Source organism: Hyperoodon ampullatus (genome assembly GCF_949752795.1).
Source record: "Hyperoodon ampullatus genome assembly, chromosome: 8".
NCBI lineage: Eukaryota > Metazoa > Chordata > Mammalia > Artiodactyla > Ziphiidae > Hyperoodon > Hyperoodon ampullatus.
In genome coordinates, this window is record NC_136921.1 from 35664644 (window position 1) to 35691100 (window position 26457).

Here is a 26457-nt window from a genome sequence, read left to right on the forward strand (position 1 = left end):
GGAGCCTGTGCTCCGCAATGGGAGAGGCCACAACGGTGAGAGGCCCGTGTACCGCAAAAAAAAAAAAAAAAAAAACTTTGCCGTACTTATCAAAGATAAACAATTTGTTAGAAACAGCTTTTAAAGAGGAGCAGTGAATTTTACTAATGATAATGGTAAATTATAAAGAAACTTGACTGTTTTCTGAGAATTAATATTGAATTGTTACCTTAAGCTTTTACATTTTTTCAAATCCATAGGTTTTTAAAAGAGTGTCTGGATTTGTTGTCAAAGCTGGGAGGCAGGTTTAATCGTCTCCTTATGGTAACAATTTTTTTAGAAATTAAAGACATATTGATATTTGGAATTTATAGTCATGTAAATGGTTCTAGAGAAAACGTAGCAAATTCTTTACTGTTTTACATATTTGTACTTAAAGAATGTATAAAACATTTTAAGAAAGAAATATTGAAATATTATGTGTATTCTCAGTAGAGGCACTCATTACCAAACCTGATTAAAGTAATATTTCCACTGATGGCCTCTTCTAACCTCTGCCTGTAAGGAAATATTTTTAGTGTGGATTGATGTGATGTATGTGGATTGAGAGTGGTTTTCTTCCCTCCCTCTTTCTTTTTTTTTATAGCAAACTTTGCATAACTTATTGAGCAAGGTTTCTCCTTCCTTTTCTGCTGAACTTAAACAACTAAATCAACAGTATGAACGGTTATTTCATAAATGGATGTTGCAGTTACAGTAAGTACTATTATCATTGTAAACCTTTGTAAAATAAAGAATAATATATATTTACATGTCTATGTTAAAATCAAAGCAGTTTGACATTTAATTTTCTTTTTGCAATGAACTTGATGTGTATTTTTATTTATATGTAAAAATTTCAAAAAACAGGTGTTTTCCCAATTTTATGACCCAAATGTAGAAATGTCATATTATTATATGACTCTTCTCAGAAATTCCAATTTTCAAGAAATTTGTCTTTTCTGAGTTTTTTGTTTTTTGTTTTTTTTGTGGTACATGGGCCTCTCACTGTTGTGGCCTCTCCCGTTGCGGAGCACAGGCTCCGGACGCGCAGGCTTAGCGGCCATGGCTCACGGGCTTAGCCGCTCCGCAGCATGTCGGATCTTCCCGGACCGGGGCATGAACCCGTGTCCCCTGCATCGGCAGACAGACTCTCAACCACTGCGCCACCAGGGAAGCCCTGTCTTTTCTAAGTTTAATCAGACTTGAAAGCTATTATGTAAAATAGCCTTTCTTAGAATTATGAATTATTACTTATAAAAATATTTGAAAATATAATTTGTCAAGATTGATAAATATATCAGTTAGATTTTAATTCAGTTTTTTTTAGTTCAGAGTTTCTAAAATGAAATAATATATATTTTTCTTTCAATCTCATTCTGTTTACATGTACTGTAGACCTTCAGAATTTCATGAGATCTGTTCTCTAAACATTATTTTACCATTTTAAAATTGTTTCTTAGAATATTTTTTAACTTTATCATTTTTCAAACACCTCAGGTTAAATTTAAATTTCCATTAAAACATCTAGAAGAATGATAAAGATTAAAACCTAGTAATTTTTTTCTATAATTACTTTTATATTCATATTTAAAAGGACCTTAGTATAAAGAAGTGCTTGAAGTGTATGCTAAAATGTGAATGGTGCAGTAAGAACATAAAAATTGCTACAATTTTCCCCAATTGATCCTGGTTTTCTTTGCCAATAATAAATCAAAGGAGTATGCTAGTAAGAAAATGATTATCTTCCCTGTTAGGACCTCACCTTCTCTCAATAACTATTTATGGTCTGTTCATTTTGAATTTATAAGGCAGATCTTCACTCTGATCCCATCCCCCAGTCCACCAATTCTTCTTTCTTCCCATATGTCAACTTTGATAACTTGATTTGCCTTGCTTCCCAGCATAGACCTCATAGTCAGCTACTTCAGAATTGCTAGCTCTCTGAACTCCCTTGCTTCTTTTTTCTGCTGCTTCTGTTTTGCTAATCTCTGCCTTTGGGGGTAATCTCTTTTCTTTTCTATTTCCAGGCTATCCTGCATTGCTGCAGAGCATCACATAAATACTGTTTCTGATTGACCTCTGTAAAAATCATGGAGTTGAACTTTAGCCTCACCCCTAGTGCTTGGTGTTCTGGGTTGTCTCATTTACTCTCTTGGCTTCAGTTGCTTTTTGTATGTGAATAACTGCCATAACTATATCTCTAGCCCAGCGAGATCTCACTCCTCGGCAGCAGATGTGAATGTATATTGGAAGTGTCTGTGTGGATGTCCTGTAAATAATTCAATATACATAAAATTTAACTTATCTTAAATCCCTCAATCCCACCTGCCCCAGCTACCTCGCATAGTGGATGCACCCCATTCATGTAATCTATGCCAAAAAACTGAGCTATTCTTAATAGTCCCTTTCACTTAACCTTCCATGTCTAATCACTCTCCAAATCCAAGCAATTTAACCTGTAAAGCTCTTGACACATTTGTCTCCATGACACCTAATTCAAGTCCATAGTCTTTGGTGGTTTTACCCTCCTTCCTATCCATTCCCCCACTCAGTCAATGTAATCTTCTAAAAAGATCACGTTACTTTCCTATTGAAACCTTTCACTTAACACCTGACTATTTACTTTTTTTTTTTTTTTTTTTTTTTTGCGGTATGCGGGCCTCTCACTGTTGTGGCCTCTTCCGTTGCGGAGCACAGGCTCCGGACGTGCAGGCTCAGCGGCCATGGCCCACGGGCCCAGCCGCTCTGCGGCATGCAGGATCCCCCCGGACCAGGGCACGAACCTGTGTCCCTTGCATCGGCAGGCGGACTCTAAACCAATGCGCCACCAGGAAGCCCCCGACTATTTACTTTTAAATGCTCATGTTCCTTGGAATAAAATCCAATTAATGTCTTAGTTGATTTAACAACACTTTTGTGACCTGGGCCCTGATTACTTTTCCAGTTTAATCTATCAGTTAAAGCTCTGCTTCAGCCTATAAGACTTTTTAGTGTCTTGTACCTAGTGCCATGTTCTCCCTTGCCTCTTATTACTTGAAAGGTAGTAGGAGTTTGAGAGAAAGTTGGAACTGCAAGCTTGGTGTACAGTTAATAAAACTGTGCTTTTGCTTTATATAAGTTGGGAATCAATATAGTTATTTAGCCATGCCATTTCTTCCTGTATTCTTTATAAGCTTAAATTAAGGAAACTGGTTGATTATAAAATTGGCAATAAGAAGTACTGAACTTTAATTTCAAGTGCTGTTTTTCTTACAGCCTGGGGTTCAACATTGTGCTTTATGGTTTGGGTTCTAAGAGAGATTTACTGGAAAGATTTCGAACCACCATGCTGCAAGATTGCATTCATGTTGTCATCAATGGCTTCTTTCCTGGAATCAGTGTGAAATCAGTAAGTTTTAAAAATGTTAAAGGGAACAACATCATATCCCCTGCCAATCCATATCCCCATGTTAATGAGGATGCTATTTCATATTCTGGAGCATTCAGTTTTTGTTTTTATTGTAATAGTTTTCACACTAGTAGGATTGCACAGTGCTTAAGATCATGTGTTTGGACTCAGAGCGTTCTAGCTTTGAATCTCCATCCTTGAATTTCCTATTTGGTAACTGATAATGTATTAAATCTTAGGGAAATGTTAGCTGTGTTTACTACATTGAATACCAACAGTACTTCTCTCAAGGATAGGATTATGGGGGACTTCAATTTTATTATGCTTTTATGTCACTTTAGTGCTCTAAAAATAATAAAAATATAAGAATGGTTTATAGTTCTTTGATCATTTTTACTCCAGATGCTCATATCTCTTCATCATTTGAAAATTAATTTAAACCTTTTGAGTTCTGGATATTAACCAATGTAATATTCCTTTTTAAAAGTGTCCTTAATGTTTGGGTCCTCTTTCATTTGATAAATCTATAGTTTTCTAATATTTCTCATATTGTTAGTTTTTTGTTTTGTTTTGTTTTTACTACCTGCTTATGTTATCTTTACACCTTTGCTATTCTTCCCTGTTTCCTTTTAGCAATAACTTATGCAAAGAAATGAATTAGATGTACTTAAGTACCAGTAGAATTTTTTTTTTTTTTTTTGCGGTACGCGGGCCTCTCACTGTTGTGGCCTTTCCCGTTGCGGAGCACAGGCTCCGGACGCGCAGGCTCAGCGGCCATGGCTCACGGGCCCAGCCACTCCGCGGCATGTGGGATCTTCCCGGACCAGGGCACGAACCCATGTCCCCTGCATCGGCAGGCGGACTCTCAACCACTGCGCCACCAGGGAAGCCCTCCAGTAGAATTTTTGAAGTGATTTTTCAGACTTAGTGGGAAATCCAAATTTATTTTTAATTTATAAAAAAAAAAGGGATTGGTTTGCTAGTTGTATTTATCCTACATGACAGAATAAGTTATAACTGATGTACCTCTTGCACTTTTATGACATAGATCCTGAATTCTATAACAGAAGAAGTCCTTAATCATATGGGTACTTTCCGCAGTGTGCTGGATCAGCTAGACTGGATAATAAACAAATTTAAAGAAGGTAACGTGAAGGAGATGCTCTGTAGTTTTAGGGTGAAGCTAAGCGTACTTATTTGTGTACTAGTGTATGTAAAATTGAGGATTGTTTTAATAATGATACTTTTCTCAATGCTGATTTAGATTTTGATTTCTTTAAAATCTTTTTCTGTGAACTTTTTCTGTGAACTTCAACTTACCTAACAGGAAAGAATTACTCCTGCTACCTTGAATTTATATAGCCAAAGCCTCTTTTTTTTCCCCCCAAAACCTTTTATTTCAGGATAATTTTCAAGTTTTGTTTGGCCAGTGTAAAGTGTTTCCAGTTTATTGGTACCTCTATGTCTGATAGTTTTATATTGTTTAATATGTTTATAAAGCACTCTTATCTTTATCCTGAGTAAATATCAATGCATTTGAATAATTTCATATACTAAAATCTGAGAAATGGGGGAAAAAAACATTTGTTGTTCTTTTGGTGTGAATGTTTTTGTTATATGAGCATTTCAGAAAATTAAAAATAAAATTATTTAGGGTCTAACAATTGTCATTTAGTCATTGCTTAACAATTAAATGGAGTAATTGGTTACGCTTAATGATTTAATGGATGATTTTGATATTGTTTGTACGCTCAGTAAAATAGGTGCCTGAATCATTTATTATATATATTTATATGTAGTTACTCTATTATATATAATCTGTATTATAATAAATATATAGTATATAATCAGTATTATCTAAATATAATTTATATTTATATTAAATAATTTATAATTATATAAATCATATAAATGTTTTACATAGATATAATATAGATGTTATATAATTATGAATTATATAAATTATAATTGTATATTACATATGTAATATAATTATATGTTTGTTTACATATAATTTAAATACTGACTATGGTGACTTCTAGAATTTAAGGAACCTTGGACTTTCAAAAATGTGTCATCTCAGAATCTTTGTCACTATATTGTCTGTGTTGTCCCTCCATCCCCAGTGGAAGAGAAATGTACTTATTCTCTTTAAAAGGCTCATCTTTTGTCATAAATGCCAATGTCCCATTTCTTACCAGCTCCTGAGGGACTTAGCAATGGCTTTTAAACGTGTATAGAACTTCTTCCATCTTAAGAAAAATATTTACCTGATTCTACTGCCCTTTCACTCTATTTTATTTCCCTATTTCAATATGATTTGAGAGTTTTTGAAGACATGTCCTGCCTTCTACTTTTTACTTGTTTCCTTCTTAATATCTTGCCTCTGTGCTACCTGAATTGTATGCTTGAAGATCACCTGTAATTTTCTTCATACTAAAAACACTGACCTTGGGCTTCCCTGGTGGCGCAGTGGTTGAGAGTCCGCCTGCCGATGCAGGGGACACAGGTTCGTGCCGTGGTCCGGGAAGATCCCACATGCCGCGGAGTGGCTGGGTCCGTGAGCCATGGCCGCTGAGCCTGCGCATCCGGAGCCTGTGCTCCACAACGGGAGAGGCCACAACAGTGAGAGGCCCGTGTACCACAAAAAAAGGAAAAAAAAAAAAAAAAAAAAAAACACTGACCTTGCCTCACCCTTTGTTTATCTTGATCTCTCCAGTATTTGATGGTGTTGACATCTCCATCATCCAAATTCTTTCTTCACTGACTTTTATGATATTTTACTTCTCTGACCTTCCTCATGCTTTGGGCAATATCCTAAGCCTCTCCCCTTCTTTTGTCTCTTGCCTTTTGTGATAACCAGGGTTTTCTATATTCTCCTTTAATGCTTAATGAGAACTCTTTTTTTTGGAGGAGGGGACGACTCCCTCCTTTATCCCACCTTGCAATTCAACATGCACAGATTCACCTCCAATCCAATATGTATCTTGCCTTATTTCCTATGCCGTATTAAAACTGGTTTCTTCATGGTCTGATTCAAGTGTTAACCATTCCAGTTAAGTCTCTAACTGCTCCAGTGTCTACTGATTTCCAGTGAATTTCTTTTTTTTAAAAAAACTATAATAATGTCTTGCCTGTTTTATGAGTGACTGACATAGCTTCTCAAATAAATTGCATACCCCTAAGCAATAGTTCTTTTGTCCTGTGCTACTTTGATACATTCTTTAATACAGTCCTTGCATGTGGTAGGGGGCTTCACAAGTACTCACTGAAAATAATAATTGCATTCTCTTTCCTTTTAGAGTCTTCTTTAGAACTCTTCCTTCTTATCCACAATTTGGATAGCCAAATGTTGAGAGGAGACAAAAGCCAGCAGATCATTGGACAGTTGGCATCTTTACGTAATATATACCTTATAGCATCTATTGATCACCTCAATGCTCCTCTCAGTAAGTTAAATATTACTATTTTTCCTTCTTGAGGTATCAGTCTTTGAAAATTAATTTTCTTAATGTTGTCACAACATTTTTATTGTTTTTAAGTATGCTTTTCCTTTGTTGTGTGTTTAAAGACATAGTTGCCAAAAATATAGGTGTCCTCAATCTGATTGAGAACATAATTCTTGGAAATAAAAATTTAGATAGTAAAGGGTGTGTTTTACAGCTAAAGTTTCATGAAGGAGAGGAGACCCAACTATTATTTTGGTTTCTTTCTACTCTCCTTTGTGGAATTGCAACATTTATTTTATGCATTTAATTCAGACTTCATGATAATCCTATAAAATAATGTTAAATTATAAAAATTTTTAAAAGAATGCCTTGGTAGTGCTAATATATTTTAACTTGTATTTAATATACAAATAAATATTCAGATGTTGATTGACAGTGAAATTAGATTGTGAGGTACTGATTTAGATGGGGAAATAGCAAAAATGAAAATTTTCAGAATTCACTTTTTATTTAATGCTTTCTGTTCTTTCCTAGAGTGGAATCTAGTAACAAGACAACATGAAAATAATTAGTAATTCTTGTTTTCTTTGATCATGTACTCTAGTGTGGGATCATGCAAAGCAGAGTCTTTATAACTGGCTTTGGTATGAAACTACTACATATAGTCATTATACTGAAGAAACCTCCTATGAGAATTCTCTTCTGGTTAAACAATCTGGATCACTACCACTCAGTTCCCTAACCTATGTCTTACGAAGCCTTACCCCTAATGCAAGGTAAGAATGAAAACTATAGTTTCTTTTTCAAAAAACGCTATATATTTTACGATATGGCATACTTGGTTTTAATGGCGATACTAAAGTCCTTACTTAGTTTGCAGGATTGAGAGAAATGGTAGTAATAATAGTTGCCAGTACTGGGTTATGTATTAGGCAGACTACTCAGTAGTAATAATAAATAATAATAATAAATATAATAATAAAGCAGGAGTACCAGCATTTTTGTTTTTAATAGACTTTTATGTTTCTGAGTAAGAGCATCTCAGTGTTCATCATAGAGGAAAAAGCAGAATTTTGATGGATTTTACTTAAATTTGATAGTTATTTTTAATTACATATTGAACATTATGATTCAAACACAGGGCCCTTTACATGAAATAGCTCATTTGATCCTCACAGCTCCTCTAAGGTAGATAGTAAAGGGCACAGAGATTTTGATCCAAACCTGCATGGTTCCAAAGCTCATGCTCTTAAATCTTGAACATCTTTGTATAGTGTCTCCAGTGAAGCCCTTCAGCAGCCTAACCAAGAGGCATATCTGAATTAATAAAAGCAATTAATAAAGGTTAAGGAAAGTTGTATACAGCATAAGCCAGCAAAAAATAAATTGCATAATTAACCTGTTGAAAAAAGGCGTTTAGTAGCCTCACAGGAGGCCACAGAGAAACGTAAGAGGCAAGTCCTGAGCATTCCTTTCCCAACCACCCCCCTGCCAGTATCTCATACCACAGTGCAGTGCGAAAACTAGGAGACTGACATTGGCATAATCCAGAGAGCTTACTCAGATTTCACCGTTGATATGTGCACCCATTTGTGCATGTGTGTGTGTTTAGGTCTGTGCAGTTTTGTCACATGTGTAGCCTTGTGTAACTACCACAATCAAGATACGCAGCTTTATCATCACAAGACTCCCTTGTGATGTTAACCCTCAAATGCTAATTTCAGTGAATTTTATTACTCTATAAAGCTGTTTTTGTACACTTGAAGATTATCATTGCAGTAATAGTGAAATATGTATTAAATGAATATCTAATCAAAATTTTTGATGGAATTGGGAATAGAAAAAGTGTTCATTTAATTTTACTATTATGCTTACTCCTAATGGACTATTGCAAGTTATTACATATAAACTTGGGAATCTATGCAATGTAAATGCTCTAATGCAATTATGTTTTAGTTGGGCATACCTAAATGTCTGTGTGCTAGTCTCCAATGCTTTTTTGGTTCATTCTGTACACTCCAATATAATTTAGTCTTTACTTGGTATGAATGTGATTGATCAAAAAATCTTCACCAAAATTCAGCAATGTAGTCAGTGGTAGTACTTAGTTATAAAGTGGTCATTAAGATGATCCAAAATATGCTTATAGAAATTATCTTCTAGACTGTCATAAAAATGAAAATGCAAAAGGTTTTAAATTTTTGCCAAATCCAGGGACTTCTGGGGAACTTAGTTTGTGTAATACTGCTTCCAACCCAATAATTCTACTTGGTACACACTCCTACAGAAACAATCCAAAATATGAAAGAGTATTTATTTACAATTGTATTTAATTTAATAAATTAATATTTTTTATTAATTAAAATTGGAAGTAATGTGAACATCCAAAACCAGTAGGGAAATGGTCAGTTTGTGGTACAATAGATGAGCAGAAATTAAAAACTTTAGGAAGAATTTTTAAAGACATGGGAAAATCAATAAGTGAAAAAGAGAGGTATAAAATGGTGTATACCATATGTAAATGCATGAATTTATGTTTTCACACTGCCTTGTTCCACAAAGACTTGAGAAAGCAGCATATGCACGTATGATCTCCACATCAAATATTAGTGGTTGTTATTTTAAGGTTATGGGGTTAATATTTTCCTCTTTAGTTTTATTATATATTCCAAGTTTTCTATAGTGGACCAACCTGTAGTCTAAAAAAAACAAGTTGACCCTGAACAACATGGGGGTCAATCCGTGCCTAACTTACAGTCAGCCCTCCATATCCGCAGTTCCTCTGCATCCGCAGGTTGAACTAACCGGGGGCTGTGTGGTACTATAGTGTTTACTGTTGAAAAATAACCACGCATAAGTAGACCCATGCAGTTCAAACCCGTGCTGTTCAAGGGTCAGCTGTACTCCTAGATTTTCTTTAAAAGGAAATAAAAAAGCTTCTCCTTTTTAAGTAGACCAGGATATGATGTTCCTTGAGAAAGGAACAGAAGGTAATACAGACAGGCCAGGTGTTTCACACTCTTTGTGTATTTTACTATTAGCTGTTATCTTTGTATGTTAACATTGTGGATTTGAATTCCTGTTTTGTTTTGTTTTTTCCCTAGGGGGATTTTCAGGCTACTAATAAAGTATCAGCTGGATAACCAGGATAACCCTTCTTACATCGGTATCCAATATATATTTTTTAATTAATTAATTTTATTTTTGGCTGCGTTGGGTCTTTGTTGCTGCGCACAGGTTTTCTCTGGTTGCGGCGAGCGGGGGCTGCTCTTCTATGTGGTGCGCAGGCTTCTCATTGCGGTGGCTTCTCTTGTTGGGAGCACAGGCTCTAGGCGTGTGGGCTTCAGTAGTTATGGCACATGGGCTCAGTAGTTATGGCTCGTGGGCTCTAGAGTGCAGGCTCAGTAGTTGAGGCACACGGGCTTAGTTGCTCTGCGGCATGTGGGATCTTCCTGGACCAGGGCTCGAACCCGTGTCCCCTGCATTGGCAGGTGGATTCTTAACCACTGCACCACCAGGGAAGCCCCATGGTATCCAATATTTATGATATTAAATTGTGTGACTTTTTGTTTCATCCCATAAATTCTTTTTTCTAGAATCTAATAATAGCACTGCAGTTTTTCACAGCAGTGAATAAATGGTTTGCTCTGTGATATCGTGTCTGCCATATCGAAAATTTTCAAGCAGCCCTACAGATACACTGCTGAACAGGCTGTTTGCCAGTACAAATTGAAAGACAAATCCAGCTTAATTTTAAAATTTCCTGTGCTACCTATGGATGTGTGTCTACCAACTACATATATTTCATATGCTGGACATCTTAGATTTTCTACCCCTTGAGTGAAATAATGTGTTAAATTTAAACACACATTTTAATAATCATTCAGCTCTCATTTGACTTACTAGTTCCCTCTTTAAAAAAAAGTCAACTTTATTCACGCTGTTTAAAACTGTCCATGGGATTATGTCATATTTGGCCACAGTTGACTGCTTTCAACCAATCAGTTCTCTTTTAAGAATGTAAGCCACAGTACATAACACCTAAGTATTCCCTAGCTTTGCTTCTTCCAGAGATACTTACTTCAACACTTAGTGGCTGCTTTGACATACTTTGGTAATAGCACTTTTTTTCTGTGTTCTTCGGCATGGGTATCCACATATGGGGTTATGTCTTAAATACTGACTTTTGTTCACATTATCTTTTGAACTCTCCAGGACTTTCTTTTCAAGACTTTTACCAGCAGTGTCGGGAGGCATTCCTCGTCAATAGTAATCTGACACTTCGGGCCCAGTTAACTGAATTTAGGGACCACAAGCTTATAAGAACAAAGAAGGTGAGACTTTGCTGCTGTAGCATTGTGTGCCACGATTAGTGTATCTCATTTACTTAAGGACACGTGTGCCTGATTATGAAACTGAGGTTGCCTGATGGGTCACAAGCATCCATTTAGGCAGTGTGCCATTTGAGTTCTGTAGACAGAGAGAAGGTGAAAGAACTCTGCTTCAGAGGAGAGCAGCAGACCTATGACTTCTAGTCCAGAGTGACAGGCCATTAGAGATGAGTCAAATAATCCTATTTCCTCCTCCCTCTCTTCCTTCTACCCTATCATTAATCCAGTCTATATTTATTGAGCACTAACTTTATATGAGATATTTCACTAAGCATTAGGATACAGAAGTTAGCAAAAACCTAATATCTTTTCTCATAAAGCTTAAAGTCTAATGGAGGAGATGGACATTTGCCAAATAATCACACACACGTAAAATTTAAGCTGTGGTAAGTCCTGTGATCAGAAGGGACGTGGTTCTGAAAGAGTGTATTACAGTAGGTAGACTTGACCTGGTTATGGGCATCAGAAGAGACCACTGAGCTGAGACCTAGGGAGACTAGGAGACGACTAGTCAGAGAGGGAAGGGAAGAGAATTCTAGGCAGGAACAGCATGTAAAGAGGCCCCAGAACAAAAAGGCAGCCAGCATGACACAAATGAGGCTGAAAAGATAGTGATGTAAGGACTAGACTATGCATGACTTTTAGGCCAAGGAAAGGGTTTTAATCTTTATTCTGAAATAATGGGGAGTCATTTAAAAAATTGTTCTGACAATGGTATGGAGAGTGGAATGGGGCAGGGTAAGATGGGGATTGCCAGAAGTCAAGGCACAGAGACCAGCTAGAAAGGTGTTAGTAGCCTGCATGAGATGATGGTAATCTGGACTAGGGTAAAGAGAGAAGAGTGGTTGGATTCAAAATTGACAAGAATTGATGATAGACTGGATATGGGAGCCAAGGGAAAGGAAGGTGTTGTCATGAGTGATTCCTGGCTTCTGGCTTGCACAACCAGAGAGATGGTGGGATCATTGGATGAGAAGCTGGAAGAGCAACATTTTGGGGGAGACATAGCATGAGTTCATGGTCTTATATGTTTGGACTTACTCTGTTTGAGGTTCTTCTGAGATTTCCGAATAGAGATGTCAGCTAGGCATTTGGATTCCTGGGACAAGATACCAGAGAAAAGATCTGGGCTAGAGATACAAGGTTATGATTCCTACATATTTAAGTTATAACTGAAACCAGGCATTGGTGAGACTATCTAGAGAGAGGACATATAGTGAAATTAGAGGGCCAAGAACTAAGCCTAGCAGTGTGACACTTAACGGCCAAGTAGAAGATAAGCCTGCAGAGGTGAAACAGCCACAGAGCCAAGAAGAAAACTAAGTTGTCACAGAAGCCAAGAAAAGCATGTGTTTTTTTTTTGTTTTTTTGTGGTATGCGGCCCTCTCACTGCTGTGGCCTCTTCCGTTGCGGAGCACAGGCTCCGGACGCGCAGGCTCAGCGGCCATGGCTCACGGGCCCAGCCGCTCCGCGGCATGTGGGATCTTCCCAGACCGGGGCACGATCCCGCGTCCCCTGCATCAGCAGGCGGACTCTCAACCACTGCGCCACCAGGGAAGCCCGAGAAGCATGTTTTAAGAAAGAACGGTCAGGGACTTCCCAGGTGGTCCAGTGCTTTAGACTCCACGCTTCCAACACAGTAGGCACGAGTTTGATCTGTGGTCAAGGAACTAAGATCCCACATCCCACATGCTGCGTGGTGCAGCCAAAAAAAAAAAAGGTCAGCAGTCTCAGGAGCTGCCGAGAGGCCAAAAAGACAAAGACTGAAGATACATAATGAATTTAGGAAACTGGAATTCCTTGGAGGGCTAAGCAAAAGCTCTTCTGGTGACATGATAATGGTGGCAGTAGGTAGGTTGGCCTGGGTTGAGTGAAAAGCAAGGAAATAGAGACCACCATTTATAGACAACTTTTCTGGAAAGGTGCCAGGGTTATATGACGGATGGAGAAGAATGAGGAATCTAGTGAGGGTTATTTTAAAATGGGAGATACCCGAACCTATAGCCAATGGGAAGGATCCAGTTGAAAGGGGACTAAAGGAACAGAGAAGTCAGTGGTATAAGATTTTAGAGCAGGAAGGTGGAAAATAAAATACCCACGTTCTCATCCTTTAGTGTTTTCCACTGTAAAGCGGCTTAACTATAAATTCAGTGTATTTAATAGATATATATGCCTGTGTGCCCTCTGGCCTTAAGTTTTATACCTTTATATTTATATAAAATATTAATGAAATCAAATCAATTTTTTGTTTAACCTACAACAGGATTCAAATATATCTCTTACGAATGACTAACATCCAGGGTATTCTTACATCTTTTAGGGAACTGATGGAGTGGAATATTTATTAATTCCTGTTGACAATGGAACATTGACTGATTTCTTGGAGAAGGAAGAAGAGGAATTTTGAAGCTCTCCTGTACTCTTGAATCTTCTGTGGAAGAGTTGTACCCCAGCTGCCATTCCTCTAGTCTAAACTGTTGTGTTTACATCCAATATTAGACTCTTTTTCCAATGTGTAAGATTTAAAATTGGGAGGGGGAATGTCATCAATTAGAACCTTGATTATTAGCCTGGCTGGTGTACCATCCTAGTACTATGCAGTGGTCCTCAAGTTGGAGAAAATGTGCCTTTCATTCATTACCTCTCTGGAGACTTCTTGCTGGAAGGAACAGTGTGCTCAGGGACTATTTGGAGCAGGATGTTTTGAATTCTTTTCTACCAGAGATGATATTCCTAATTTTTCGAGGGCCTTTTAACACTCCTGGAGCTATTTGCAAATGTGCTCGTTCCAGAGTGTGGAAGTACAAAGACATTGCAGCATCACGTAAATCGGCTTTATTTGCTATTCCATGTGTCAGAATTGAAGAGTATAATAGAGAAGGCAGATCATCTCTTACTGTTTCTGAAATGGCTTAACAAAAGGTGTAAGATTGGGGGAAAGTAGGTAATTCACCTTTCTCCTTTTGTATTTAGGCTACATGCTGATAGAGGAAGGAGCATGATGCTATTCAGTTGGGAGAGTAGGAAAAACAGAGAGAGTATAGAGGGTGTGTGCCCATCCCAGAAGCACATGAACAATAACAGGTCGTGCTGTTCAGGACAGTTAATGTCTATGCTGTCACCTTCATGATACAAGTTAGAAGCCAGGCTAGAGAAACACAAACCTGAATTTCATTTTAGTTATTTTTTCAAGGCAACAGAAAATAAAAATGTAACTATTCTTGTATATCAACATGTTTTTCTTTTCTTGAATAACATACAGATAACCAGCATATTAATGGCTGGCTTTAAATGAATTTGATTTCTCTATCAAGAAGGCTTTAAAATTCACTGTAAGACATTTCCATTTTTTTCTTAAAATGACAATTTCAAACCTCCTAAATACTCAAGCCTGTTTTTCTCTTAGGAAAGAAAAGAAGGCTAATCTTGGCCACTGTAGTCAGCTGATAAGTCTTCACATACTCCCTGAACTATTTCATACTTGGAAATGAAATTCTTCATTAAAAGGGCACTGTAATATACTGCATCAGCATTTCTCACTCATTTCTCATCTTGTAAACCCCTTTTATGAAAATATTTCCCAAAATGATCAGAATTTTTAAAATCATTTCTTTGTGTCATATAATGAAGTAATTTTATTTTAAATCCATGTATTAAGGGGTTTAGTCTTAAGCATAATTACTAATAAAAATATTTAAATTTATACATGAATAGGATTCTAAAATTTTTTAATTGTACCAAAGGATATTCAATGAAAAGTGATTTTCCTTACCATCCCCTGATCCAGTCCCTTAGGCAGCCATTGACAGCAGTTTAAGCATTCTTCCCGAGGTATTCTATGCACATCTAAGGGTATTTGTCTGTATTTCTCATTTTAAAAACACAAGTGGTGGCATATGATACTTGCTGGTTTGCACCTTGTTTTTGTTTTTTGCTTAATATATTTAGTTTATAATAACTTACAGTATAAAAAAGTATATGAAATCTTTAATGACCTAATGTGCAAACTTTGCATTTGCCCTTAAATATCTACTGGTTTATTTTTATAATTTTTGTGTCTATACTGTTTGCAAGCAGTATGTGTGAATAGTCTTTACTATTAATAAACCAATTTGGATATAACCATTTTTTTTTTCATTTATAGTACTGGGTTTTTTTACTAAAGGTATCTTGAAGTGCTTCAAAAGTTTTATGAGTGCATCTTACAGTTCTGATGGTGATCTTGGCAGAATTATATGTTCTTCATTACCTGTTTCAACATCAGTGTTGCTTAAGCTCTTATCAATTTGATTGCTAAGGCTCCTAACTTCTGCTGTTACTCGCTTCTCGCAAGATTGAACAGACCTGAAACCTTGAAAGACTTTTCTGGCTTCTCTTAATAAAATGGCTATTTTAGGCCAAAAAAGGCACAGGGGATGCAGGACAGTTACACTCTACAAACTTGGCATAATCCTGAATTCCTTAGGCAGGGAGTTCTAAACCGGTTCTTGTGATACTCCAGAAACTGAACTTTCTTAGCATCATGTTTGCCATTTTAATATATGAACATGTCATTCATACAAAAGATCAGTAAGTTCAAGGGATGGTGCATAGGTTTTACTTAAAAAAAAATTACTAACAAAACTTTAGAAATGTACAGTTGACCCTTGAACAACACAGGTTCGAATTGTATGGGTCCACTTAAATGCAGATTTTTTCCAATAGTAAATACTACAGTACTACACAATCCACGGTTGGTTGAACCCACGGATATATAAAGAGAAACAGCATACACAGGGAGAGCCAACTATAAGTTATACTTGGATTTTTTTACTGTGCAGAAGGTCAGCACTCCTAAACCCCACATTGTTTAAGGGTCAACTGTATTATTCCCCCCAACCAATTCAAACCTGGAGCCAGTAGCAAGTTCACAATGTATTTTCCTACATTCTAGGAGGTGAGGTGACTCTTCCAGCTTAGTCCTGAGTAGCTCTCAGATATAACGGGGAGTCACGAGAGTCTGCCTCATCACAGACTGTGTCTCCTAAAAGCCAAGGGATAAACTGTCATGTAAATGACTTTCTCAGGCTTTTTGTAATTATTTGATTTCTCTCCCTTGGGAGAGTCTCCCATACTTTTAATTTTTCAAATTGCTGTTAAGCCATGTTAATTCATGTTTGCTGAGAACTTACTAAGTAGAAGGCTCTGTGCCAGGCAGTTGAGAGAATATGAAAATGTGATGTGAAATATCTAGTTGAGGTTTTAACAGCATTAAAAATTACAGTATCGGGCTTCCCTGGTGGCGCAGTGGTTGAGAGTCTGCCTGCCGATGCAGGGGACACGGGTTCGTGCCCTGGTCCGGGAAGATTCCACGTGCCGCGGAGCGGCTGGGCCCGTGAGCCATGGCTGCTGAGTCTGTGCGTCCGGAGCCTGTGCTCCGCAACGGGAAAGGCCACAACAGTGAGAGGCCCGCGTACCGCAAAAAAATAAAATAAATAAAAATAATAAGTTACAGTATCCTTAATGTGTTGAATAAGTTTGAAATAACTAATGCTACTGGAAAATATAACTTTAAGCATGAGTATAACAAAGCTCATTACCAAATTTTCATTATTTTGGCATATATCACTTGGGCCTCAAGTCTTAAGTATTTAGGTCACCTAAATACTTTAGCACCTTTACTTTTGCTACCCAAAGTGTGGTCCTCAAAATGGCAGCATCAGCATCTCCTGGGAACTTAAGAAATGCTTGGGCCCTTACTCAGGCATCTGAATCAATCTGCATTTTAACTAAATCTCCAGATGTTCTGGTACACATTAAAAGTTTGAAAAACAATGATATATACAAGTAAGCAATCAACATGTTAAAGTTAACAGTTCAGAAAATTTGACAGCTGAAAGTAAATAATCTTGAGTGGTACTTTATTTTTTAAAAACTGCACAGGAAGAAAAAAATAAAAAATAAAAATAAATCCTGCATAGGATGTGTGTGGGGGTATTTTTAATTATTTAGAAATGCTAGCACGCCAGTAAAGAAACTGGATTTAACATAAAATTACTTCCTTCAGATCCTTACTGCCGTCGTCAGTCAGTTACAGATGAAATCACACCACACCTGAGTGTGCTATAAAGAAAGAAAGGAGGGCCTCCCTGGTGGCGCAGTGGTTGGGAGTCCGCCTGCCGATGCAGGGGATGCGGGTTCGTGCCCCGGTCCGGGAGGATCCCACATGCCGCGGAGCGGCTGGGCCCGTGAGCCATGGCCGCTGGGCCTGCGCGTCCGGAGCCTGTGCTCCGCAACGGGAGAGGCCACAACAGTGAGAGGCCCGCGTACCACAAAAAAAAAAAAAAGAAAGAAAGAAAGGAGGGTTTGAGAGCTGCTGGCCTCAGTTGATTTCTTCGTCATCACCTCTGACCATACCTCCCCTGCGTTGTGCTCTCCACCATGACAATAATTACTTGGGTTTACGTGAATTAATTACTTGGGTTTTTCAATGTGCTGTGCTGTTTCTCTACTTAGTGCACTTGTTCAAGCTGTCCCTCTTGACTGAACTCTACCCCCTTTCCCCAGAAGACCTTCCCTATAAACCCTATGCATATCTTTATCATAGTTACTTAAGAGTTTATTGTAACCGTCATCCAAATTTCTGTCCTATCCTCCCCACATCTCTATGGGCCCAGCACACAGAAAGCGAACAATGAATGAATGAATGAAGCAAATACCAGTAAGACAGTCTCTCAAAGCTGCTATCATCTCATTCTCTCTACTTTGACAAAGCTGACCATCTCATTGAAGCCTTCTACTTGGCTTCTGACACTTAGCTGTTCTCCCACCTTTCTTGGTGGCTCCTCCAACTCTAACTGGGGGGCATTTCATAAGGCTCACTCCTGCTGGTTATTTCTGTAGTGAATCAGTATTACAGATGAACCACCAAGAATATAAGTTAGGATCCCAAAGCCTCCAGGAGAAAAAAGATTGGTAGGAAAAGGATCCTACAAAGGAAATATAAAATTCTATGCTTCTCATCTTAGACAAATAGTATTTTAAAAGATTTGCTTTTGCCATTACCATAGTAACATGCTCAGTGGCGAAATTGGAAATACATATAAAAGCATTAAAAAGAAAAAACGGGGACTTCCCTGGTGGCGCAGTGGTTAAGAACCCGCCTGCCAATGAAGGGGACATGGGTTTGATCCCTGGTCCGGGAAGATCCCACATTCCACGGAGCAACTAAGCTCGTGCGCCAAAACTACCAAAGCCTGCGTGCCTAAAGCCCGTGCTCCGCAATTAAAGAGGCCACTGAAATTAGAAGACCACACACCACTATGAAGAGTAGCCCCCGCTCACCGCAACTAGAGAAAGCCCATGCACAGCAATGAAGACTCAACGCAGCCAAAAAAAAAAAAAAAAAAAATTAAATTAAAAAAAACACCTCTCATTATACTCCCCAGAGAAAATCACAGTTAAAATGGATTTTTTTTTCCCTTCAGGATTTCTTCCATACCTCTTATATCAGTTCTGTCATCAATGTATTTGATTAAGATACACTGTAGTTAAGCACACAGGCTCTGGAGCCAGACTGCCTGAGTTTGTGTCCTAACTAACTCCATCACTTCCTAGCTACGTGGCCTTGGGCAAACTACTTAACCTCTGTTTCAGTTTCCTCATCTGTAAAATGGGAGTAACAATACTTATATGCTTGTTTATAAAGGATTGAAAGTGTTTATAAAGCACCTAGAAGAGTGCCTGGCACAAAATTAATACTGTATAAGTACTCACTAACATTATTTTGAAAGTTAACCATCTTTATATTGAATACATTACTAATAAAATTACAGGTGAGTTACCTAAAAAGCAATAAAGCAATAACTACATGAATAATGATCACGTATATTTAAAACAAAAAGCAAAACTCATCCTGAGGGACTTCCCTGGAGGTCCAGTGGTTAAGACTCCGTGCTTCCACTGCAGGGGGCACTGGTTTGATCCCTGGTCAGGGAACTAAGATCCTGCATGCGGCACAGCATGGCCAAAAAAAACACAAAAAACAAAACTCATCCTGATAAATCTCATCCTGATTCTGAAATTTAGGTGGGAGGTTAGTGATCTAAGAACAGAAACATATAGACAGACCTTATCACCCTCCAGAGGCTACTACCTATATATACGTGTTCTAATCCCAAGTTTTTAAGGTTTATATGTATATATATATATTTTTTGGAGAAGTATATTTTTAAAATAACTAAGGACAGAGAGATATAGAATGACACATCCCATCTATAATTAAGCTAAGGAGATGACTACTTGAGCTATTGATATTTCCCAAGAATGTTAAGTAAACAGGTTTACTCCATCTTTCCTAGAGGTTATAATGAATACATATTATACAATATATTCTTTAATTTGTTCTTTATAATAATTGTTCTTTAATGGTTCTTATATTATTGTTTTTACCTTCTGAGCTACAGAACATCTGGTGAAGCAGATCAAGAAACCAGAAATGATAATGTACCTTCTAAGACATTCTTTCAGAAGGATACCCCACTGATTGATGTTATGCATTTGAGGTGGGAGCCATTCGATTTGTAGATTGTGTCATCTGGTTGTTCCTGCATGCATTATACCACATGAAGAGGGTCCCTGTCTATTTCTGACACGATAATATTAATCTTATTCTCCAAGTAAGCACCCAGCATATCTCGAAGATCAGAAAGAAAGCCTCGTTCAGTGTTGCTGTGTTCACAGAGGATCACATTTATTCCTTGGGAAGCAGCATCTAGAACATCATGATGGGACATCTCACCTGCCAACAAAAGAAAGAACAAATATTTAAATATTAGACACAGAGTCTGAGGAATGCTGAACCATAACAGCAGAAATACCAACTTTGCATTCTGTATGAAGCAAATGTAATGCAGCAGAACTTTACATATAAACCTAGAAAGTTATATGCGTGTTTCTTACATGTCCTCCAATTTAAAAAGAGGTACAGAATTCCAAATTCTTTCTCCTTGGCAGATCCAAGGCAAGTAACCAAATTCACACATCCAACAGTATCTAATACTGCCATAATTAGACCTGTAGGAACACCCATTCAAAATGTTTCCACAAAACAACCTAAGTGTCCATCATCGGATGAATGGGTAAAGAAGATGTGGCACATATATACAATGGAATATTACTCAGCCATAAAAAGAAATGAAATTGAGCTATTTGTAATGAGGTGGATGGACCTAGAGTCTTTCATACAGAGTGAAGTAAGTCAGAAAGAGAAAGACAAATACTGTATGCTGACACATATATATGGAATTTAAGAAAAAAAAATGTCATGAAGAACATAGGGGTAAGACAGGAATAAAGACACAGACCTACTAGAGAATGGACTTGAGGATATGGGGAGGGGGAAGGGTAAGCTGTGACAAAGTGAAAGAGCAGCATGGACATATATACACTACCAAACGTAAGGTAGATAGCTAGTGGGAAGCAGCCGCATAGCACAGGGAGATCAGCTCGGTGCTTTGTGACCGCCTGGAGGGGTGGGATAGGGAGGGTGGGAGGGAGACGCAAAAGGGAGGGGATATGGGAACATATGTATATGTATAACTGATTAAATTTGTTATAAAGCAAAAAAAAATAAATAAATAATAAAAAAAAAATAAAATAAAAAATAAATTAAAAAAAAAAAGTTTCCACAATAAAATAAATGACCATTGCTAAGTAAAATGGGGCTTTCAAAAAGTTTCTTTCTTATGTAACTATTAAATAACAAATACCTCACGAAAATCCTAGGCTTACAGCGATGTGAAGCCCATACACTGCAACGAAGAGTAGCCCCCACTCGACGCAACTAGAGAAAGCCCGTGTGCAAGAAAGACCCAACGCATCAATAATAAAATATAAAATGAATAAATAAATCTTAAAGAAAATCCTAAGCTTACTTCCCAGAGACTCCTTTACACTTTGTGAGTACCAAAATTTTCAGCATCAACCGTAGTCTAATTCATAAGGATGAAATGAACTTAAGGTTATTTCTAAATTAAAAGCAAGGGGGGCTTCCCTGGTGGCGCGGTGGTTGAGAGTCCGCCTGCTGATGCGGGGGACATGGGTTCGTGCCCCGGTTCAGGAAGATCCCACATGCCCAGGGGCGGCTGGGCCCGTGAGCCATGGCCGCTGAGCCTGTGCGTCCGGAGCCTGTGCTCCACAGTGGGAGAGGCCACAACAGTGAGAGGCCCACATACGGGAAAAAATTAAAAAAAATAAATAAATAAAATAAAATAAAATTTAAATTAAAAGCAAGGTATTTCCTTTGACTTAGGCAAAACACCTAGAAGTTACTGGTGGAAGAGGATCTCATCTTTTGTGAAAAGATTTTGGGAAAACTCAAATGTTTTGAATTTTAAAAAACACCATTTATGAATCTGATGACTTCCAACTTAAAAGCAAAAATATATTATGCACAATTTGGCTTGTTCATAAAAAGCATAATTTTGAAATACATTTAAAAGACATAAAGGCATTTAAAAAATGGTTCTTAGAAAAAAAAAGCCCCCCTGCCCAAATCTTCAATTCCCCACACTCCCCCCTACCCAAATATGCATCATTTCATTATAAGGAATAGTTTTTATTCGGGCACCTTTTAAAACATCTTAATCTAAGTAACAGTAGAGAAAAAGTAAAAGGAGAAAAAGACACTAGGGTGGCTCAGTTAGAAGTCATGCTTTAGGAAGGAAAATCTGGCTGCCTGGACTATTATAAATGCACTGGCTGGAGAAGGCATGGAAGTGGGAAAATCCATAAAGACCCTGCAATAACACCAGAAGACAAAGGAAAGAAAGGCTGGCTCAGGATGGCAGCTATGGGAAAGAAAAAGCAAATCAAAGACAATTTATAATTGCAAGGAGCAATCTCGCCATCTGCTGGTCTCTCTAGGATATTACCCTTTATGACCTAACACATCAAGCTCAAAGGAAGGGTGATGAAAACTGGTCTATTGGCTGGGGCTTCCCATCCCTGAAATTATATTCAAAGTGATGCCTCACAGACCATAGGCATCTTAAGTTAGCCAGATAAGAAGATATTTTCTGTTTCCCCAACTAACCAGATAGGAAGGACATTTTAACATTTTGCAACTGTGTGAATTTATCTTATGTACATATTGCTTTATAATAAAAAAAACTAATTAAAAAAAGTCATTTATGAAGAAACAGACACTCCAAACTGAGAGATATACAACAAAGCAAATGGCCTACACTCTTCAAAAATGTCAATGCTCTGAAGACAAAGTTTAGAACTATTCCAGAGGTAGTGTGTGATCATGGATTGGATATCAACCTGAAATCATCACAACATGGTCATATAAGAGAATGTCCTTGTTCTTAGGAGATATAATGCTGAGGTATTTAGGGGTAAAAGGTCACCATATCTGCAATTTATTACAAAACAGTTTGGGAGGAAACATGGAAATATATAAATATAGTTATGCATACACAAATATATACACACATATATTGTATGATATGTTACAGAGAGAGAGAGAAAATGTACAAATGTGGCAAAATATAACCATTAGTAATCTAGGTGAAGGGTATATAGGAGTTCATTGTACTATTCTTGCAACTTTTCTATAGTTCTTCCCTCGAAATTCCTTCGAAGTAAAATGTTAAAATTTTAAAATAGAAACACCATGTTGTAAGATATCAAATTGCCTATACACTGAAAGTTTATTTCAATCTGGTATAAATTTGAGGGCTTATAAAAATCTTACCTCTTTTGAAGGATAGAAAAGAAAACAGGTAGTGGTCACATACATTTTTAGTTGGTTCAAAAAATACATCATGCTTGCTCAGATGCTGCACCTCTATACTTAGGGATGTGACAATGTTTCAAGTGCAGCAGCCTCTGTAAGGGGGTGTGCTAGACAAGGCATGGGTGTGGGTGGCAGGAGAGGCCTTAGTAACGGAGGGCCCCAGAGGTAGCCAAAGGAACGGCCAGGGGCTTAAGACCCTTGAGTCTAGTCCTAGAAGTGGGAAAAGTAATCTTTAACCTCCAGTCTCCTAACCCTCAGGAGGCACAGAGGTAGAAATACTGCTGGTAGCAGCAGTGTACAAAGCGCCTCCAACTCCTTGGAGGAATGATGGGCCAGGTTACCAGTTAGGTATTACCCACAAGGACAGAGTATAAAGCCTGGGAGCCAAACAATTAATGTCCAATAAGAAATGCATACTGTAGGTTAAGAACAAAGTGACAGGAATCGGGAGAGGAAGTCATGACCACCAGGGGCAGGAGCTGGACACTGTCAAGAAAAAGCTTCTCAGGGGAGGTGTCTCTGAGCTTTTACCACTAGAAATTTAAGAAAGGGGCAGGGCTTCCCTGGCGGCACAGTGGTTGAGAGTCTGCCTGCCAATGCAGGGGACACAGGTTCGTGCCCCGGTCCGGGAAGATCCCACATGCCGCGGAGCGGCTGGGCCTGTGAGCCATGGCCGCTGAGCCTGCACGTCCGGAGGGGCAGAGAAGACATCTTAGCCAGGGAAAACAGCATGTACAAAGGCTGCATGAAAGAGGACGAAACATTTAGGCTTCACCAGGACAGCTGAAGGAGATCACTGAAGGGTTTTTAGCCTGGATAATATTATCCACCATCATATTTGTACTTTTGAAAGTTAGTTTTGTGGGAGTGTGTGGAAGATTAAGATTAGAAGCTTGATGAAGTACTTCAGGTAGAGGATGCCTGGATGGAGATACAGGGAAAAGTTCTAGAAAGATTTTGGAGTTATAACTGATAGAAACTGATGATTGTCTTTAGGGCTGAGTAAGAGGAACCATTTTCTACCTAAGACGACAAGGTAAAAAGTGTCCTATTATCTTACATATGAAATCTGAGAGAAATCATGTTTAGGAAGAAGTTAAGTTAAATAAGTGCTGAACATCAGTTTTTTAGATAATCTAATTGTTTAATGATTTTTTTCCCCTCCACAAAGAATATGGTATGTTCCCAATTTTGGCACAGTCCCTATTTATTTCAGGTTCAAATAACAGATCCATCTATATGTCAGATGCTGTCCTAAAGCCTGCTATTATTAGATCCATCTATATGTCAGATGATGTCCTAAAATATGCTTTTTTTTTTTTTTTTTTTTTGCGGTACGCGGGCCTCTCACTGTTGTGGCCTCTCCCGTTGCGGAGCACAGGCTCCGGACGCGCAGGCTCAGCGGCCATGGCTCACAGGCCCAGCCGCTCCGCGGCATGTGGGATCCTCCCGGACCGGGGCACGAACCCATGTCCCCTGCATCAGCAGGTGGATTCTCAACCACTGCGCCACCAGGGAAGCCCTATGCTATTTCTTAACTTGAAAAAAAATAAATCAAGGTAGGGAAGGGATGCACAAGGGTAGAAAAAAGATCCAAAGGCTGTCCTACCTGTGAGGTAGAGGTCGGCCTCTGTTCCCTGAAGGACGCTGCTCCCAGAACCAGCGCACACGGCCACGACTTTGACTGGGGACTCTTCCAGATAAAGGAAACAAGAGGCCACTACTTTATAATTCCCCTTCGTTTTAATATTATAATTTATACCGAGAATCCTAAATGTAATGCAGATTTCACTCCTAGTCTCATCACCAGTATGTGAATTTTGCTTACCAAGTTTTAAAAAATAATAAAACACATCTTCACATAGGCAAACAGACTATTCCCTGGCATTGCAGAGCTAACCCAAGGCAGCATTATTATTCCTTCAGACGTATGTTGCTGCAGAAGCCCATATAAGGCACCCCTGAATAGTATCAACCACTATTAGCACTAGGCTTTGGGCTTCACTGCAATGCTGCTCAGTAAAGCAACCTCACCCGGATCTCCAGGTAACAGTGAGAGGTAAGCAGGTAACTCTCTGTTCCCAGGTAAGGAAGCTAAGGAACTAAAAGGGCTAGTTAGAGGATGCTATGAATGGATTTGACACACATTTTTATTTAAATATCATATTTATCCTGAAAGAGCATCCTCTGAAGAGTGAAATACAGAATCTTTCAAGCCAAAATCTAATAAGTGTTTAGCACTTAGGTTTCTAGAATGGACACTTCATTAGCGGTATTTCACAAGAGTGGCACTGGAGCTGGTCAGAAGTCCAATCCCATCTCTGCCACCAACCCTTTTTGGAAACAAACACTCATGAGTTGTTTGATCCAGCTGTGGACTTTGGATAAGTTTCTCTCCAAACCTCAATTTTTTTCACCTATACAATGGGAATAATAACACTTCCCAGACAGCTAACGTCGGCTAGCGTTTACTGCACTTAATGTGTGCCAGTCACATGAATTATACCACCACCTCGATGAGTTAGGTTTTATTATTTCTGCAGTTTTTACAGACGAGGCTACCAGGACACAGGGGGTTAAGTAGCCTGTCAAAGTCATGCAGCAGACAGACAAATGTGAACCCAAGGCGTTCAGATTCCACACTCAGAACACCTGCGCTCCACTCGCCGCCTTCACGGTGGGAACTCACACACTCAGGACACCAGGTACAGTGCTAGGCTCACTGCAGGGGTCCAACAAATGTTCTGCCCGTTCCTTTTGTTACCCAAAATACTGGGGAAAGCCAAGAGAAAAGGCAGTGGCTACAAAACTCAGAAACCGCACTGGATCACATCACTTAGCACTACCTCACTATAAAATATTGCCAGTATTGTAAAATTTAAGATTCGTATTGTAACTGGAGCAATCACAATTTCCAGCTTTCTTCCTGGACATTGGTAGGACTGCACTTCATGCTCTCCCTGGGTTGAATAATTCTGGACAGTGAGTTGAACAGAGTACGTATGTCCAGACTAGAATGTTTACCTGGTGGTTTGAAACCCTCCCTCTGCAACAGCAACCAGTCTACAAGGAGCAAACTTCCCCCACCGATTTGAGATGAACGCGGAGTGTGCCTGAGAAATAAATCTTGTTTAGGCCAATGAGATGTATACCACAGTATAACCTCAACCACCCTGATCGATAAAGTAAAGCAGTCATCTCCTGTGAGCTGCTGACACGTTTCTATCATCTATACTGACACAGCCAAGAGTTTCAATTTTTGCCCAACAGTATCAGTAAGTACACTGGACAAATAAAGGAGACATATTTACCTAAGGTCTTCCCTACTCCAAGAGCAAGGCGAACATGAGACAGTTTTAGGTAACTTTTGATTTGCTCAATCATAGTTGCCAAGGAGACAGACTCATCCAGGGTGCATAACCGTCC

General features: G+C 38.5%; 2 protein-coding genes across 3 annotated transcripts in view; one reads left to right on the plus strand and one right to left on the minus strand.

The window, feature by feature from the left end:
• The window catches only part of ORC2 (origin recognition complex subunit 2), a 46848-nt gene extending 33146 nt beyond the window's left edge, over positions 1-13702 (plus strand). Inside the window, exons 10-17 of the mRNA XM_079710754.1 lie at positions 626-735; positions 3277-3409; positions 4458-4554; positions 6712-6858; positions 7463-7634; positions 9963-10024; positions 11074-11192; positions 13570-13702. Of these exons, the coding sequence (XP_079566880.1) occupies positions 626-735; positions 3277-3409; positions 4458-4554; positions 6712-6858; positions 7463-7634; positions 9963-10024; positions 11074-11192; positions 13570-13656 (927 nt within the window). The 3' untranslated portion in view covers positions 13657-13702. The remainder of the gene's footprint in view (positions 1-625; positions 736-3276; positions 3410-4457; positions 4555-6711; positions 6859-7462; positions 7635-9962; positions 10025-11073; positions 11193-13569) is intronic.
• A 5961-nt stretch (positions 13703-19663) lies between these two features.
• The window catches only part of NIF3L1 (NGG1 interacting factor 3 like 1), a gene marked incomplete at its 5' end in the record, with an annotated part of 11643 nt that continues 4849 nt past the window's right edge, over positions 19664-26457 (minus strand). Inside the window, 3 exons of one of the 2 annotated variants that reach the window (XM_079709644.1) lie at positions 19664-20028; positions 24641-24724; positions 26343-26457. The exon at positions 26343-26457 is cut by the window's right edge and continues 24 nt beyond it. In XM_079709644.1, the coding sequence (XP_079565770.1) occupies positions 19844-20028; positions 24641-24724; positions 26343-26457 (384 nt within the window). In that variant the 3' untranslated portion in view covers positions 19664-19843. The remainder of the gene's footprint in view (positions 20029-24640; positions 24725-26342) is intronic. The other variant, XM_079709645.1, reaches the window with a different exon arrangement.